Genomic DNA, 18,798 nt, shown 5'->3' on the forward strand with positions numbered 1-18,798 from the left:
CCACTGCCGCCGCTAGTCCGATAGAGTGTCCCCTTTCGGAAACAGCCTCTCCACCCCTTTGCTTCCCCCTCCCCCTCTTATTTCTTGCCCCCCTTTTTGCCGAAGGGCTGAGAAACCGCCCTCCGCCTCCTTCCCTCCCGATCCCAGAAGTCTCACCTCTCTTTTCCAGTTGCCACCTCGGGTGCCCTTTTAGGAAGAGCTCTTTCCTCAAAGCATCAAGCCATTTCAGGCGCAAGAGAACTAGGCACCCTAACTCGGGAACAAAAAAAAAGGAAAAAAATAATACCCCCTCCCCAAACTTAAGGCGTCAGTGGGGTGGGATACTGGGGAGAAGCGAAAAAGGCAAAGAAGAAAATAACGTAGCAAGAGGAGCCAAGAAAACTTTCCATCCTGGATTCTCTACTTTTGATCCATGGACAGAGCCCAAGTCAGCCAAGTTACGGACAGAGTATAAGCAGTAAGTACTACTGAAAAGCTTAGCCGAACTTGCCGCGGCAATCCCGAAAGATTGGTGGAAGACGCCTTCTCAAAACAAAATAATTGGCTTAATAGAAATGTAATATCTGACTTGAGTTGCTTCAGGTTGAAGCTTCAATGCGATATGTTACACTCCATTTTATTTGTTTTTGTATAACTAAATCGCTCTCATTCTGTCTCCCCCCCCACCCTACGTTGTGTAGTGAAGCTTGAAAACGCAATCTGCTTGAGATAGCATTTCAGCACAAAATTCTAACTCGGTTCTAGGATTATAGACATATAAGGGAAATACTCGAGAAGAAAAAATGTTTTTTTCCTTCTGAGCAAAACTATTTTTTTTTTGCAAAATAAAAAAACAAGTCAACAGAAGAATCTGTTGAAAGGTTAACCTAACACCTCTATTACTTAGCAAGTGTTTACAAACGGAAAAGATAGCAAATATATGCTGTTTTTAAAGGCTTGTTTAATAGTTTGAAAGTCTGGCTACATTCTTAAGTACTTTGGGCTGGTGTTATATGTTTGCTGCTTATTTCTTTATCCTTTATCCAGAATAAGACCAGTCTTGAAATGCATATTTACCTATCAAACTGGATGACTATATTGGTTCATGAGTTGTTGTATCTGAAATGCATTATCTCTTTTAAAGCTTAAGCTCTTATCAACACATTTGTTTGCCGAGTCCATAGCTTGTATAATTTGCATTCTTTCTCAAAAAGAGAAACTGGAACAGGTAAATAGTTCTGATAATAGTAAGATTTATAAAGCCAAAGTTAGATGAATGATTAAGTTCTCTGAAAGATACTGTGTAGATACTTGTTAGCTGACGGTACTTCAAGCAGCATAGGAAGATGTTAAGAAATCAGGTGCAAAGCTGTGCTGTGCAGCTGCAGTTATTTCTGCTTGAAGCACTCTCTTAGTTAAATGTAGATGTAACTAATTGACACAGTGGATCTGAATGCTTCTGAAATGGTATTTCTTGTTTGTTTCTTTCTCCCTCTTTCTCTTTTTAGGTCCTTGCTCATTTTATTGTGACCTGCCTGTGGGAACGTTGTCTCCAACTCAAAGTAATATGGATCGGAGAAGTGAGAGTCCCTGCCTAAGGGATAGCCCAGAGAGAGGGAGCTGCAGCCCTGATGTCAAAGGTCCTCCCCCGGTGAAGGTGGCCAGGCTTGAACAGAATGGCAGCCCTATGGGAGCCAGAGGGAGGCTCAATGGTTCTGTCACCAAATCAGTGGGAGGTAACAAACCTAGCAGAACTAATGTATGCATAACAGTCTGGCGGCTGAGTTATAATAGCAGAAGGTCTCAGGGTTCAGGTTGGCGTAGCTTGAGTGTCTTGGTGTAAGATTACAGAAAGAAAGTCAATGGCAGACAGTTAATGCCCACTTTAACTGATGTCTCTCATCAGTAACCAATAGGCTCATTATGGTTAAATAAAGTGGCTTATGTAGAAAGTGGCATATTTTGGGCACTTTGCCATTTATATCTGGAATTAACTCCTTTATGATGCAGTGGAGAGTACCTTCTTTTTCCTGGAATGCTTAAAGTTATTAAACACTTTGTCTTAACAGAATACATAAAGAGAATGTAGATTTTCTTTTATTTAAGGGTATTTGTCATTATCTTCTAAATAGTTATATGTCTGTATTCGGACCAACGTCAAAGTATTTAACCCATATGTAGTTATTTATGACAAAATGACTTGCATTAAATAAACTATATTAAATGGGGCTCTTAATTTAGTCCTAAAAAAATCTATATTTTTGTTAAATGCATTTCACAAACTTCATTATATTTCATTCTTTTTAAGAAGAATTTCAAAATCTTTAAAATATAAAAAAAATCACTTCAAAATCCATTCTAAAACAATAGATTAACTTAGTATCACAAAAAAGTGTACACATTTTACTGATTAAGGGTATGAGGATAAATATAACCTTGTGTCTTATCACAAAAACTCAGAGGGAATTGGTGTATTGTTTCTTTATTTGTTCTTAGTTTAATTTAGCTAAGATTTGTGAGATGTTGTTTAGGAGTTCAGGTGGCCTTCTAAACCTGTAAATATAATCCATTTAGAAATAATAGTTTGGTATCATTAAATAAAATATAATGCAAAATAAATATATAAGCCAAATTATTTCTTTGCTTTTTAAAAAATTTGTGTGTGTATGTGTAGAATTATATATCTATTTTAACCATTATGTTATTTGTATATTATAATTACAAATATTTCATGTGTTCAATATAATTTTACATTTTTAAATAATGTCATTTTAATAATATTTTAAAACCTTTACAACATGCAGTTATTTTAAGTATTTCATTTTTGAATGTCATAGCTCCTTCCACTTTCACTTCAATCACTTTAGGTTTGGAGGTGGACATTATAACAAGGTCATCCTTGTGTAAAAGTTTCTAAAGTAGAAGAGATAATAATGGGAAACACACAGTTCTCTTAAATATAAAGCATATTGTAATGCACACGGCATCATTTTTACCATGCAGCAGTTTATTAAAAAATGGATGTCTACATCCAATATTGAGTTCTTTGATAAGTACAGTATAGCACCATTGCACTCTTTTTAACAGTTCAACCATTTTGCATGTGTTCTTAGCTTTCCCTGTTCAGTAGAGATTTAGTAATTGCTAAACATTACTGAAAAGTTGTATGTTGCAGTTTCCTTTATCTGTCTCTCATTCTGTCTCCCTTGTCCTCCATTTTAGTTATTTATACATTCTTAGGTAATTGAAATACCTTTTTGTACTGGATTAAAACTATTAAATAGCTTTGATGAATGTATTGGGTTGTTTTTAGCATTCTTATCATTGTAATCTTAGAGATAAGAAAATAATAATTAAATAGGTTATTGAAAACTATCAAAGTTACAACAGTTATTGATTTGTTGCTTGCTACGCTTTTTGTAACTGTTTCAAAATGAGCCATGCAGGAGATTGGACAAGTTAAAACATTTATTTTGAGGAAATGTTTGTAAGTTTGCATTGTTGCTTTCTGTTGATCTGTTAAATACATTGCGGAATGAGAGGTTTTTAATAAAAAAAAAAATTATGGAAAGGCAAATCTTGCCTTACTACTACTGGGCTTTGCCACAAAAATTCTCAATAAATGGTAATGATATCAGTGTGACAAGAGACAGGATTTTATTCATTTTTTGTGAAGTCTTTCATTTCTCAAGGTCATATTATAAGAACTTATCTTTTCATGCAATGCTAATTGTTTTAAATTAATAAACTATATTATGGTATTAATGTTCTGTTTCATGCAGGTTCTTGTAATTGTACCACCTGCTTACCAATTGAATGGAAGGCACTAAGAATAATTTCAAAAATATTCTTAATTATATTACACTGAATACTAAGGCAATTATGTATTAAAATAGTTAAATTAGACCATCTTAGGAAGTGGGTGTTAGATAAAATTGATGTAAATTTTATTTTAGCTGCTGTAAAACTTTCTGTCTTATAAAATCTTCATGTTATTGTGCTTCAAAAATTTACTTTGTAAAAATGACCAATAAATCTGTTTGTAGAATTAAGCATAAATTACTGAAAAAGATTGCCTTGCTTCAAATAGTGCATTTTTATAGTATACATTTATCTTTTTAATTACAATGCAACCCAATATTTGTGAAGACATCATTTTTAAAATAAATTTCTGCACAGTATAAATGCTGCCATGTGCATTACAACATGTTTAATCTGAATTTTATAGATTTGAAGGTAGTAAATTAGAAAGGGAAAACGATTTAGAGAAAGGAGTAAACTTAGGAATTTAGCTACACTGAAGGAATATTTTGGCATGTAAAACAATAAAAAGATCTCTTGAGATTGCCCAAGTATAATTATTTAGTTTTAAATATAATACATAATTTAGGAAAGTTACAAGTTCTTAAAATAGTACTGTAGTTTTTTTCTAAGGATCACCAGACTGTAATTATCCTGTTTTTGTTGAGGAAAACAAAAAAGCCCATTAATACTTCCCATATGATTTTAAAGCACACTCTTTTTTTTCTCTTCCAATTATTATTTGTGCAGACCTAAGATTATAACATTAATTATGTTAAGATGCATATCTCTACTTGTGGCATATCCTTTTTCAATTTTTTATTTAGAGATGTAGAGAAACATTACAGAAAACATTTGTTGCTAATGGTAAATTGTGTTTTTGAGTTAACACTTTTTGTCCTTTACAATATTAATTAATTTCAGTAGAACTAGTCAAGATTAGCTGCTGCTTTCCCTTCTGCCTCCCCCTTCTTCTGCTATTCTAGCACTTCCTGCAATTCCTAGATGCTCTGTTGAAACCATCTATGTAATAAAACAGAAATGCTGTTAAATGTTCATGATTGGCAGGATTTATAGTAAGTCTGTGGGAGAAAAAAGCAAATATCTCTTTAAAATACATATGACGCCTGGGAGAGAGGTTAAAGCAAGCAAGAGCTCTGGGGTGTTGACAGCTTTATATCCCTGCTGGGTAACATTCACTTACTAGAATTGGCGTCTTCTCTCAGTTACTAATTTGCTCCATAAGGATTTTGAAGAAAAGAAAAGGACGATGAATGGCCAGGAAACTCAGATTTCTAAAAATGCTGAATAAAATTATCTGTTCATGACCCGTCAGTTTTTATGTACATTTATCTTTATTAGTGTTTTAAAGCCTTAATAAGACTGTGATCTTCATCTCATTAATTTAGAAATGAGGCCTGTAAAAATCGCTAAGATGCCTTAAAATTAAGTCTTTTATTTTGTTCCTAAATACAGGAAAATAGTATAACATGCCAACATCAGATCTATGAAACAGAGTGCTTAAATCTGACGCTGACATGTTATACTATCTATTTTCATACTTGATCCATTCAGTTCATTTCTTGGGTTGTACTGTAAGGCTGAAACACACATATTATCAGGTCTTGTGTATATTTTTAGACTGATTCAGAAAGTATAGGTTTAGCTTAAACAGATACTAGTGCGTGAATGTTTGAATGAAAGTAGTAACACTTCTGTAGTTTCTCAATATATCTTAAAGTTTAGTTTATCATATAGTTCACATGTTTAGTCAAATATGGTATTTTTAATATTTAAAAATTATTGAAGGTCAGATCCAGTCACATTGATATTTATTAAATCAGTGAATTTATCATGACTAATTTAAATGCCATTCCCTTTAGTAGTTGTATTCTAAGGATATCTAGGCTGGAAGCCAGCCTATTTCTATTCAGTGTAAGCATATATTTCTCAAACTGGTTTAACAGGAAAATATAAAGCTCTGTTTTTAATTTTTAATAAAATAGCTAAAGGTCCAATATGACATGATTGAAAAATATATCCCATTGAAGTAAATGTACATTAGGTTGTGGCCTTAAACTTCAGATCAGGACTTCAAGCAATATAGTTTACTTAATAATATATTCAATATTGAATAGTCTCAAATAGGATTTCAGTTTTTGTTTTAAGACCTAGCATGTCATTGTTAAAATCTTTATGTTACAAAGATTAATGCTGTATCGAATAGAACTGGGCAAAGGAAGATTTGTTATTATCTTTTATTACAGTTGCAATGGTCAGGAGGGGAAAATCACAGTTAACATTTTGCTGTAACATTAAGATGGAATCTATAATAATGAGCGTGCTCTAATGTGTTAATGGAATAGTATTGATGACAATTGTTAATATACTTCTTTTGCAAATAAAGTTGCTTTTGCAACTGAGTGGTAATAACACTATAGTGCTGAAGGTTTCATTTTATCTTCTGTTGGTATTGTTTTATATGTATAGCAAGTAACGTGATAGAAAAGTAATCTGGTTTTAGCCATTGTGACGGATTTTTATTATTGTGTGATTTTTGGAATATATGTGGTTTACATAAACCTGAATTGGTAGTGCTTTTAAAACATAGAATCAGTTTAAAATATTGTAAAACTTGTTTATTTTACAGTGGTAATAGTCAAAATTAAAATCTTCAAAATAATTGGGGGATAATAAGCTGTTAAGTAAGTTATAAATTAATATTTTAAGAAATCAGAATTTATAATTTAATTGAAAATTGAGATGTGCTTTTGGAGTCAACTATCTCAAAATATTTTGTCTTCTCATATAAGAATATAGCTCTTTTGTGGGTTTCAGAATTTTGTCTTTTGGTTTCAAGATAATGCAGTTCTATATTCTGAATGAGTATACTGTATAATCTAATAAAGACCCTGGGATTGGTGTTTTACATAATTTTGGAATACTTCTTCTGAAATACTTTATATGAAATCATAACTTTGATGGATTTCAAACATCAACATGATTTGTAAGGCAATTTGTTTATTTGCTTCAAAGTAAAAAAGATTAGCTTGATAAAGAAAAGAATGGCCAATGCCATTATATAAACTAGTAACAAAGTCCGTAAGGAATCTAGCCTTAACTCTAAAAGTAGATGTGAGAATGCATTCTAAATAGAATGCAGTTTTAAAAAGAATGTAAGTACTGTAGTTGCTTAGAAATGATGACTTCATTGGGAAAAAGTATACTTAGGACATTATTGATATATAATATTTAAACTTGTGATTTCTTTCTTTCTGTCTTTCTTTCTTTCTTTCTTACAATTATTTCACTGGGAAAAGAGCGTAATTGATAGAGTTCCTTTAAACTGTGTGAAGAAGGAAAATATGTTCTAGGTGTATGTACTTGGAAGTAAGTTCTATTAAAGTAATAAGATTTGCAATACTAATTAATTTGTTTCAGTCTGTCTTTTTGCATCTAAGTAGTTGGTAGGGTACTGATTTGTTCCCTAGTGAAGTACATGCAGTTAGACTTGTTACAGATGAAAACTTTGTCCTTCATTCTTGCAGAAAGGCACATATTTAAGACAATTACTTTTTTAAATGATGGCTATGAGAGTTTATTTGCTGAAAACTTATTATGTAGATGTAGGCAATGTATGCATTTCTCTATAACATGTATGTCTAATGCAGGGGTGTCAAACTCTATTTCATTGAGGGCCGCATAAGTTGTGTTTGGAGGCTGGGTTGGGCGTGGCCAGCATGTCAGTCATGTCAGGGGGCGCATGTGATGACCCGAGCGCTCTGCCAGTGAAAACGTTTTCAGTTGCGATGGCCTCATGCAACCCTCTGCCAGCAGAAACAGGTTCCCGAGCTCTGTTTCAGGCTGGGACATCCTTCTGCTACCCTCTGCCAGTAAAAACAGAGCTCAAGAGGGCCACGCACGGCCCTCATGAGCTCTGTTTTTGCTGGCAGAGGCACTGCAGGCCAGTCCTTTGCAGTTTCCAGGGCAGCCCTGTGGGCCAGATCTAAGCACCCTGTGGGCCAGATCTGGCCCCCGGGCCTTGAGTTTGATACCCCCTGGGCTAATGTAATATTTAACTTGGATAAATATGGATGTATTAGTATTGAGCTGAAATTGAAATAATGTCAGCTGAAAGTTAAGAGGAGGGAAATAGTTTAGAAAGCTGTATTATTTAGTCAATCGTTTATGTGAAGAAGTTCAGAGACAGGGAAATGTCTTAATAGCAAAATCAAGGCTGGCTGGGTGACTTTAGGCTTGTCACTCTCTGTCAGCCCAACTCACTTCACAGGGTTGTTGTGGAGAAAATAGAAGGAGGAAGGAGTATTGGCATGTTTGCTGCTTATTTGTTCAAATAATAAAGGTGGGAATAAATAAATAAATAAATATCCTGAGTTAATAATGAATTAATTTATTATTTCCAAAGCTAAACATAAAAATGGAATTAATTGGAGACAAAAAAAATCTTTTCCTGATTGTAATATAATAAATAACCCAGGTTAATAAATATGCAGTACAATAACTTTAATAAATAAGCAAGGGTATAATAATAAATGAATAAATTATTTTTAATAATAAATAATGAATAGTTATAATTAGCAATGCCTTTTAAAAAAAAACATGCTACAGTTGGGAATACCTATAAATTCAGACTTGGAAAATGTTACTCTTATATGTGAGTATAAGTTCATTCAATGTTGTTCAACATCACTTAATTACATGTAAAATAACATTAGATGACTTAAATTTAATAAAGTTATTTACTGGGAAAAGACTGGTAATTTTGTAGTTCTTCTATATATTAAACCTCAACATCTTCTATTAAAAGTAAGTGTGTTGTTTGAAAATTCTTATTAGGTTTCTGGTACGACTCTTGTATATATATTTGAGTGAAAGAAGAATTGAAAGCATTATCTTTCTGAAGAATATTGACTTTGAACCATAGTGTCTGTTTCAAAATGTAACTATTTGTTTCCTTCTGAGATAATGATGAATCAATTTTATTTTAATTGGTTCCTACTGTATAAACTCCACAGAAACAGATGCACTTCATACGAAGACATTCTATAAGTGAAACTCTGTTTTAAGACCTAAAGCCACAACTGACAAACATTTGAGAAGCTGATGATTTCAGAGAAATATATTTAATTATCTTTGCCATGCTGAATTTTCCCACCATATTTAAGTTAAGCATTTATCATAGAGTGTTAAATATTATATATACATACATAATACATACACACACACACACACACACACACACACACACACACACAAACACTTCAGTTATTTGGAACTACTTAAAACACATAAAAATAGATTACTGATGTGCATGAGTTATACCATACTTTCAAAAGATTTTTATTAATTCTGTTTTTATGAAGAAGGGAGATGTTTCTTTGCTTTTACTGCATTAATAATACATGTTTTTTCAAACAATATAATTATTTGAAATTAGGGAGAAATAATATATTATTTGAAAGTAAATTTAATTAAATTGGAAAGAAAATTTTACAATCAATGCTGCTCCTTTTTCTATATTAAATACATACAGAAATATATGCATATTTTAGTATATTATCATTTCTAATACTTAAAATTAATAAATATACACATGCAAATACTTTGCAAACTTGATTTCTTCAAATATAAGTAATTTAGATAAGTAATATGTAATTATTACCTAATGATGTGTAAATATTTCCTGCAACAACTAAAAGTGTAGCATTAGGGTATTGGATCAAATGTTTATGATATGAAACACTTAGCTTAAGCTGTTTTATCAGTTTTATATATGTGACTGATAAATGTGTGCTCCAGGATGAATTCAGAAAAATGTAAAGTGGGAATGTATTTAGTATAATTTAAAGAAATTATATAGGTTAAATTTATGGGATTTAAATATTTCATATTGCCATAATACCTTGGTTTTCAACAAAATTTATATCTGTTCTGTGATTATTGCAAAAATACCACAACCATAAATTTTACTATAAATAAATAGTATTCTATTTCTTTGTACTTTGCAAATTATTTTCCAAATCTATTCTAGAATCCTTTTTTAAAGTTATCATAACTGCTCATCAACAGAAGAACAAATAGTAGAAATTTAACAAAGACTGTCTCACCATAATGTAAAGACTGCAGTGAAAATCTGTACACTCTAAAAGCAAAGATTTCAACATATATTTCACCAGCGATGTGTTATGAAATGACTACATACTTTTTGATAATTAGCCTGTAAATCACGAGACTGCTTTGTTTTCTTTGTATATGTTTTTTAACGTATTTTTGATAAAAGTAGAATACTTTTCTACTGGAGTTTTGATTACTCCAGTTATCGTGTAGGAGGCATTGAATATCCATGAAACAATGAGTGTAGCCATGTTGAATGATGTAGAAGTCACTGAAAAAAAAGCAGTAAGTATAGAATACAGTGCTACTTGTGATCAGGAAGGATTGCTTGTATGCCTCAGTAAAAATTGGAATTAAGATTTTTTTAGTCTAAAGAATTAAAGCATGTTGTATTGTTAGAAATTAACAGTCTTGAATGGAAGTTTATTTGCTAACAACAGGGACCATGTTTAGTGTAAGACTTTTGTTCCTGCCATAAGAATTTGTCGAGTTCTTCTTGTTCCTTTGCCACAACATCAAATTTACTACCGGCAGTTCCCTAATCATCTATGGAATAGAATATGCAAAGGGAAGATATAAACTGATTTACAAGTAGTTTCCAATCATTTGGTGAACAGAAATGACTATTGTTCCATGGATGGCTTGCTTTTTTATTTGCTTTGTGAGTGACAGTTTGAGTTTTCATTAGAACATGTTCTACTATATCCGTACTGGTTCCTAATGATAATAAGACTATAATTTCCATATGATAATTTTTGTATCTGAGTACAGGATAAATTAATTTGAAGAATATAGAACTTTAAAATAACAACCAAGTGCTTATCTTAGTATTGCCAGTATTTCTACAAATGGTGCTCACCAAGCTTGCTAGATCATCTGAGTTTTTAGAAATGAAATAATTATCAGCTACAGCCAAGTGTTTTGAAAGTATACCCATCTGCCCTGTAAAGACCCAAACTAAACAGAGACAATAGGCTTTATCTTATTGGCGGGAATAGCAGATAGCTATTTTTTAAATAACTATTTTGAAACAGAAGATGTCTTCAGTGTAACCATTTTATGAATGGACAACTTCTATAGCCATTTTGAGGGAGCATCCACAACATAATTTCAAAAATTGGTTGGCTCCTTAAAATACTTGGGACTCATGTCTTAATTTATGATTCATTCTTTTGCATTCATTGTGCATGGAAAATAGAATGTCAGCCACTTTGTCATACTTAAAGCAGTGTGACATTTTCTGGCATCTTCCCCAACTTATTATTTGCTACTTATATTTATTCCTTTTGGAATTACCGTTTTATATTTTTTTGCTTACCTATTCATGTATTCATCCATATGAAAGTATATATATATGTAAGGTTTAAATTGCTTGCATGGACAACAAATAATATTGCTGGAAGTACAAATTGACTAATCTGTGCAAACTAATAACGGAATACAATTTATGCAATTCTGTTTTACTATGATTTTTTTTTATTCCAAATAAAATTGCTTAGGATTAGGGCCAAAGCCTGTATTTTTGAAGTCTATGAGTGAATCAATGGAAATACACTGTATTATGCCAAAATGAAATATTTCAATTCTAAAAAAGATTCTCCTGCAAATCTTTTATACCAGGGCATTTACCCTTCAATTTAACTAAATATATTCATTGATAAATAAAGCTTATTTTCAGTCAATTCATTATTAGCTATTTATTATATTTATATTATATTATTTATATTTAGCTATTTATAGATGTATGTATAAAGAATATCTAGTTTAGATAGGAAACTTATGCGTATTTAGCTCTGAATAAATGTTCTGGAATTTATTATTACAATTTAGAAGGCAATAGGTATTTGAGAGTTTTATTATTAGTTGATTACTATGACACAACAAATAACATCCTAGCTGTAGGGCTAGTGTTTACTAGACTAAATATAGGCTTAGGTCCTAAAATTCATACACTGCATAGATACTGTATTTGATAATAGCTCCTAGGTAGAAATTTAGTCAGTATAAATATTTTGGATTAGTTTTTTGTATTTTTTTTCTTTTTTCTTAATAATTGCTGGTGAAGTTTTATGCCCTGTGAATAACCTATGTAATATGTTCATTTTATGTCACAACTTAATGTGCTTATTTCTAAGATTTGATATTTTATATGGTATTTCTTAAAGGAATAAAATTTTCATTTACGGGTTATGCATTACTATGCAGTAAAAGGTGCCTTTCATGATGTATTTTCCCAATTTACAAATAACTTTTTGTACTGTAATCCTTGCATATGAGCTGAGTACCATGATAGATGTCTCCTTAAGTATTGTAGTAAAAGAAAATGACTTGTATTTTGAGGCTGTCAATATTTATATTGTTTGGACCAATTTCCCAAGCAGTGATAGAAAACAGATTACAATAACAATTATACAGTCAGAAGATGCAATATCCATTTCTGCTTTAATTGAGTGAAAGAATAATAAAAACGTCACTAAGAAAAATGAGATGGATCTGTCACATTACCAATTTTTAGACCTTGAGAAAATGCAGAGAAATTGAAGTAGGTTTACTTTACCTCATCTTGTTAACTAAATTTTTATTTATAGTAGAAAATATGTTGCTTGCATTCACAGATGTAGACAAGGTTTTAGGAATTGGTGTTTTTCAGATGTTAAAGTAGAGTGAAATATTCAGGTTTGTGGTGAACTGAGACTCTTCCTATTGTCTGTATAGTTTTGTTTTTTCTTTCTTCTTTACAATTGGAGCATTCGCACCCTATCATTTTATAAAAATGAATATAAAACTACATTATGTTCCTAAATATATATTTTTGGTTTGATTCTCAATGTTTTTTTCACAACTGAAATTCACATTAATAAAATGAACTTCCACACCTTAACTTTTTTCTCCGTAGATTTCTAAACCCCCTGAATATTTGGCTGTGAGGAACTCATAGGAGCAATCAAAAACACCAATTCCTAAAACCTTGTGCATATGTAGAGGGAAGTTAGGAAATATGCCCTCAGCTACATGAAAAGAGGAGTAACAAGACTCTAAACTAGTACACTTTTCCAGCTATTTGGGTTAATTTTTGCAGCCAAATTGTATGATTTACCTCCCCCTATTAAAAAGTTTATGCCTGAAAATAATTATTTGAGTTAGACTGTCAAAATGTTCCCAATACATTGTAATATGCCATTGCTACTACTGAATCAGAGCTCAATCTGTTTGAAAGAGATTTCAGTTGAAAGAAAAGAATTCAGAGTAGTAGTAAAAGTTGATAATATATGCATGAATAAAAGCAATAAAGTAATAAAGTAAATGATAAATATTGATGCAATAATGTTACATATAATTATATTATAATAATAATGTCCCTTTCAAACTTTGGGCATACAGTACTGAATACTTTTTTGAGAATAAGAATACATATTACATTTTCTAAAAAGCCTTTTCTATTCTTTATAAAAGTCTGTTGCGTACAAGGTACAAGAATGACTTTAGAATCTACTCAAATGCGGTCAATGAATAGAAATAGTACTTTTCAAAGTTGTAATGAACATGAAAGATAGACAGATTTAAATGAATGACCACATGTACAAAAAGTGACATACCTGTATGTGAACAAAGACCTGTCATCTTAGTTTTCAACACTCATGAACCACATAGTCCCCAGAAATACCCTGAGAGAAGAGCATCTTATTTAATATTGATGTTTGTTGTTTCAGATACACAAGACAATTTATAAACATCACAAGTAAATATACTTAAATGGAAAAAATATGTATATGTATAGAGTCAGTGGCATGTTAGTTAAATGTGATATTACATGGAATATCTGCAGAATGGGTTAAATTTAATGATACATGAACACTAGCTCTATACCAGTGATTCGCTACAAAACTACGTGATTGGGCTTAGTTTTTAGGAAGGAAAATAAGGGGAAAAATTGTGCCTCTGCCTACCAGCATCCATCGGTATTCATCTGGCTAGCGTCCTGTCAGTGTGTGAGAGAGTTGAGAGCTGTTTGGAAACTGAAGCAGTATTTGTTGTGTGAGCAAGGAGACATCAAGGAGCCTGGACAGGGCTTAGCTCAACTGTTCTGTACTAAAGCTGGTTGCTGCTCTGAAACTGCAACTCCACTCCTCTGCTTGTGCTTTGCATTTGGAACAGATTTGTTTTCAGATGGGGAGAGGGAGTAGAACTCCTTAGCATCAGAGCATGTTAATAATAATATACGAAATACTAATGCTCTGATGGTCTTTTTGAAAAACCCTTTCTTAGTGAGCACTTAGAAGCCAAGAGGAACATACGTGCCAAATTTCAAGTTTGTAGCCTTTATGGTTCTGGAGATTTTGTGATGATAGGTGAGTGGTATTTCACTTTTATATATATAGATTTTCTGCCTTCTAGTCCATTGAAGTATGAATGAAGTATGAACTATGGAGAAAAAGATTGAGGGGCTAAAGAGTACATCAGCCAAGAGATTGCTGAATACAAGTTAATAATGAAATAGTCTTGTTGCTAAGAAGACAGGTAAAAGCTTATTGTTTACTCAATTAAAAAACATTTTTCAGAATATAACTTCTCTTATAATCTGTAATCTTTTGAAGTCAAGTCATACAAGGCAAATACTAAATATAAAGTTCTGTGCAACTAGCCTAGTTATATTATGCAACTATTGGTGTACTAGATTGATGGGTTGAAGTCCTAAGGCAAAAAAAAGTTCATAGTAATCAAAATTGCAATTAATTTGAAATTTGTAGAACCCCTTAAGAGTTTTTAAAAATGAAAATTAAGAAGCAACATGTATACAAATATTAAGTGAGATTGAGCACCTTGGGTACCTTTCTTATGCTGAAATATTTTGACTTTGTTTTTAAAAAGGCAGAGGATTTTATGCTTCCTAGGCAAGTACATAGAAATCTAATTATTTGAGCTGGTACACTTTGAAAAGATAAAATACTTTTCATATACAATTATTGTATATTTTTCCTATGTATTCTTAGGCATAATCAATATACAATGTATACCAAACTCTAAAGATAATTGTGTCTGATGGCTGCTGAAGAATTGAAAGAAGTTTATCTTCAAACCAACGCTTCATTTCTAAGTACCAGGATTGTTTATTTTTTCCTTCCTTCCTCAAATATAATCTAGCTGAATTCTCTAGAGACAACCATCAGTTTAGAACGATTATGTGAGAAAAGAAGAGATAGTAAAGCTACAGCTCAATCTAGAATGACTGAGTTAGCAAGGAAAAGTGATTAATATATGGGACATACTAATAAATGGATCCCCCAACCCCTGGGCCTGCTACTGGCCATGGCCTGTTGGGATCTGGGCTGCTGAAGCAGTGGGCAAGCACATGAAGCTTCATTTGCACATGCATGGGAGTTAGGTTACACATGTGAAACCATTTCCCACCTGCTGAAACCGCTGAAATTGCCACCATCGACACCGGTGGTTGGGGATGTCTGTACGAACAGGGTAACAGGGTAACTTATGACCATAATTGAGCCTGAAATTTTGGTTGTAAGTTGTTGCAGTCATAAACTGAGTCACCATGTGACTGGACTTGATTTTGCAACCATTTGTATGATATTGTTATTAACTCACTGAAGTTGTTAAATGAATCATGTGGGCACAAGTCCAAATCCAGCTTATGTAATGGGCGTTTTTCTTGCTGGAAAACAGCAAGAAAACGTAAAACATCACCTCAAAATGTTGCAACCAGTTATAAATGTGAGCCAGTTGCCAAATGCTCCAAATGTATGACTGAGGTGGGGAAAACAGCAGTCATACTTTGAATGGTTGTTAAGCAGCTTATTGTAAGTTGAGGACTATCTTTAATGGCATATGTTAATGTGTTGCATTTCCTAGTTTGGAAGTACTGGCACTAAATGAGAATGAGGAAAGGAATTGGAAGAAATCTTAGGTGTTTGAACACAGTTAAGTTATGAATTACTAAGCTTTTGTTTGGCTTTATATCTGTTTTACCCATGGCATGTTCTCCCTTTCTCCCTCTAGCTCCAATGGCAATGGAGACTTGATCATGTCTTGTGTTTTCACCAGATTATACTTTTGGATTCTATAAAACAGTAAAGCGGGTCATTTGGTTAATGGTGAGGTATTCAAAGTATTTATAAGAATTGTAATGAACTATGGGTTCAAATTCATTATAAATCAAGTTCTTATTTTTGAGATCCTTTGCCTTTTTTCCTTTCTACTGCCTCCTCCTCTCCCCGCCTCCTTCCCTCCCTCCCCATAAACAAACAGCAAATTGTTAGATAGGAATAGATTATTCTTGCAATAAGTATGCATTGATTGTTTGCAAAGGTTTTCTAGAAGTCTGCTGGAAAGGTACCTATGACTGGAAAGCTGTAGTTGTTTGCCCGGGTTGAAACAATTAAAAGTTTGTTTCAACTTAAATTAAACAAAAACACTTCTTTATGGCTTTTAACAGGTTCGTTTTTATATTTGCTATTATTTAAAGCAGCTTTACTGGCTAATGGAGATCAATTAACAGATACAAATAATAGTGGGCAACCAGCGGGCTGATGACAGCCAAGTAAATAAAGAGCTCCAAGCTGTTCTGTAGTGGATGGTTGCTCCCATCTCTATATCCATCACTAACGATGAAATAAAAATGGCAACGAACAATCTAGAGTTCCAGGAGTAGGCTGCCTTCTGTGGAAACCTGAGAGCTGCATTGAGGAACCCAATGCTGTAAAGCCAACAGTGTTGTACAGTGAGGATTTTCCTTTTTTCTTTGCTATTCAAAACCCTGTTAGGGCTTATGCTACAATTTTCACGGATTTCCTGATGTAAAATAGCAGTTTTCTGTAATCACAGTTGGATGGGGCTCTGGGGATTACAAAAATAATTTCAAGGACTAAATGCTGCCCCAGGGTTGCAATAGGTTTGCCCTTCGTTTAAGATGTATGTCAAGAGAAAACTGTTTTTAATAAGAATTTGAATTTGTGTATTTATACTAAGAGGCAAGGAGCTTTTACTTTGATAACAGTGTCAAAGGGTAATTAAGAAGTACATTGACATGTAATTCTTTCTTTTTATCATGACTATTGTCAATATTTGCCTGAAATACAAATTACATAATAACAAATTAATTTTTAATTAAGCATTAAGATTTAATAAACCATTTCATATAAATATTATGCAAAATATGTGAATACTTATATTTATAATAAACTATGTAGGGAGTGTTCTTTAAATTTAGCAAATTCTTCAGGTTTTATAAATTAATTTTAAACAAACACATGACAAGTTTTTCCCAGGATCTTCGTTACGTTCTCAAATGTGGCAGCCAGTCTGTTCTTACATGATAGCAATGCCATTCGATACCTGAAGCAGCCCCCTCTTCCCAACTCCATTAATCCAGAACTTGCCGTCTGCCTTCTTAGCTCTTGCTGCTTTGATGTACAGCCACATGCAACAATACCACACAAATACATTCCCATTAGCTACTGCTGGTGCCTGAACTGCTTCTGCCCAGAGCAGCTGCGTTTAGGTCTCTGCACAGAATGAAATGGAGGTGTTTTCTTCTATGTATGACTCAGAACTTCTGAAATTAAGGTAGTAGCCTAGGTGACCAATAGAAGCTGGGCAGGTCATAAACTGCTTCCTTGATGAAGTGTGGTAAAAATTGTGTCAGGAGAAGAGAAAAAGTGCTATTTTAAATGGGAAAAACTATGACTTCATGTTCCCTCAGCAGCAGACAGTGTCATGAAAATATGTGATTGAAAAAAAGGTTCATGATTAAGGATGAGCCCAAAGCGTGTCAGTTGCGGAAGGACAAAATCAGTATTTGTGTGGGTGCAGGTGGCCCTTGTTATTTGCAGTGTCTGGATTCTAAAGTAAAGCCACTGATAATGACTTTCGCCATCTGGCTCACAACAGGTTAGGTGGCAAACAAATAAATAAATAATGAAACTGCAAATAGTTTGATAGTATATTTAAGAGGCCCCTTCACTGGGGAAATAGCTATGCAGAGTGGAAAGTCATTTGGAACAGGTTGGGTGACTCTCTCGTCACTATGAAAGCAAGTTGCTCCAAAGAAGAGGACCCAGAAACTGAAAGGAAGCCACATAGAATTTCACTGTCTCACTATCAGGCTGACTCAGTCAGATTCACAGTGACCAAGTGGATCCTTCAAAATGTACCATCTGCATGAGTGAAAGTATTTTGTTCATGTGTAAAGTAAAAAGAGGGGATGCGATGGCTCAGTGATTAAAGGTGCTGAGCTTGTCAGCTGGAAAGCTGATAGCCTGGGTTCAAGACTTGAGCACCACATGACACGACAAGCTCCCATCACTTGCCCCAACTTCTGCCCACCTAGCAGTTTGAAAGCATGCAAATACAAGTAGATAAATACGTTCAACTTTGGTAGGAAGTGTTCCATGCGCCTCAGCTTAAACTCATGCTACCCACATGACCACGGAAATACCTTTGGACAATGCTGGGTCCTTTGGCTAAGAAACAGATGAGCACTGCCCCCTAGAGTTGGCTACAACCGGACAGGGGAAATCTTTACCTTTACTTAAAGTAACAAGAAAGGAAAAAAAGATGGAAGAAAAGAGAAGGGAAGGGAAGCAGGAAGGGAGGGAGAGAGGGAGGAAAGAAAAAGAGCAAATAGAAAAGAGTATATGAAAACCAAAGTCTGGTCTCATACAAGTCTAATTATTATTAGTTATCAATTGGAGCATATAGAATAATGGATGAGATCACAAATGGAAACTGAATATTTCTTGCAAGGGGAACCCATGAATGTGTTTCTTATAAAATTGTTAAGAATTTCAAGAGAAATATCAGTTTGTGACCTACTGCACATGTAGACTTGCTTTTTGCTTGAGTTATCATTGCTTAGGAGGAAAATTAATC

The 18,798-nt window shown here is 33.3% G+C and overlaps 1 protein-coding gene across 2 annotated transcripts in view; it reads left to right on the forward strand.

Annotated features, from left to right (window-relative positions):
- Window positions 1-24: 24 nt before the first annotated feature.
- Window positions 25-18,798, forward strand: part of SATB2 (SATB homeobox 2) — a 156,482-nt gene continuing 137,708 nt past the window's right edge. For both annotated transcript variants that reach the window (XM_026696843.2, XM_026696844.2), the window contains exons 1-2: window positions 25-457; window positions 1,488-1,715. In XM_026696843.2, the coding sequence (XP_026552628.1) occupies window positions 1,547-1,715 (169 nt within the window). In that variant the 5' untranslated portion in view covers window positions 25-457; window positions 1,488-1,546. The remainder of the gene's footprint in view (window positions 458-1,487; window positions 1,716-18,798) is intronic.

Source organism: Pseudonaja textilis, chromosome 1 (genome assembly GCF_049901715.1).
Source record: "Pseudonaja textilis isolate UNSWEBS1 chromosome 1, rPseTex1.2, whole genome shotgun sequence".
Taxonomy (NCBI): Eukaryota; Metazoa; Chordata; class Lepidosauria; order Squamata; family Elapidae; genus Pseudonaja; species Pseudonaja textilis.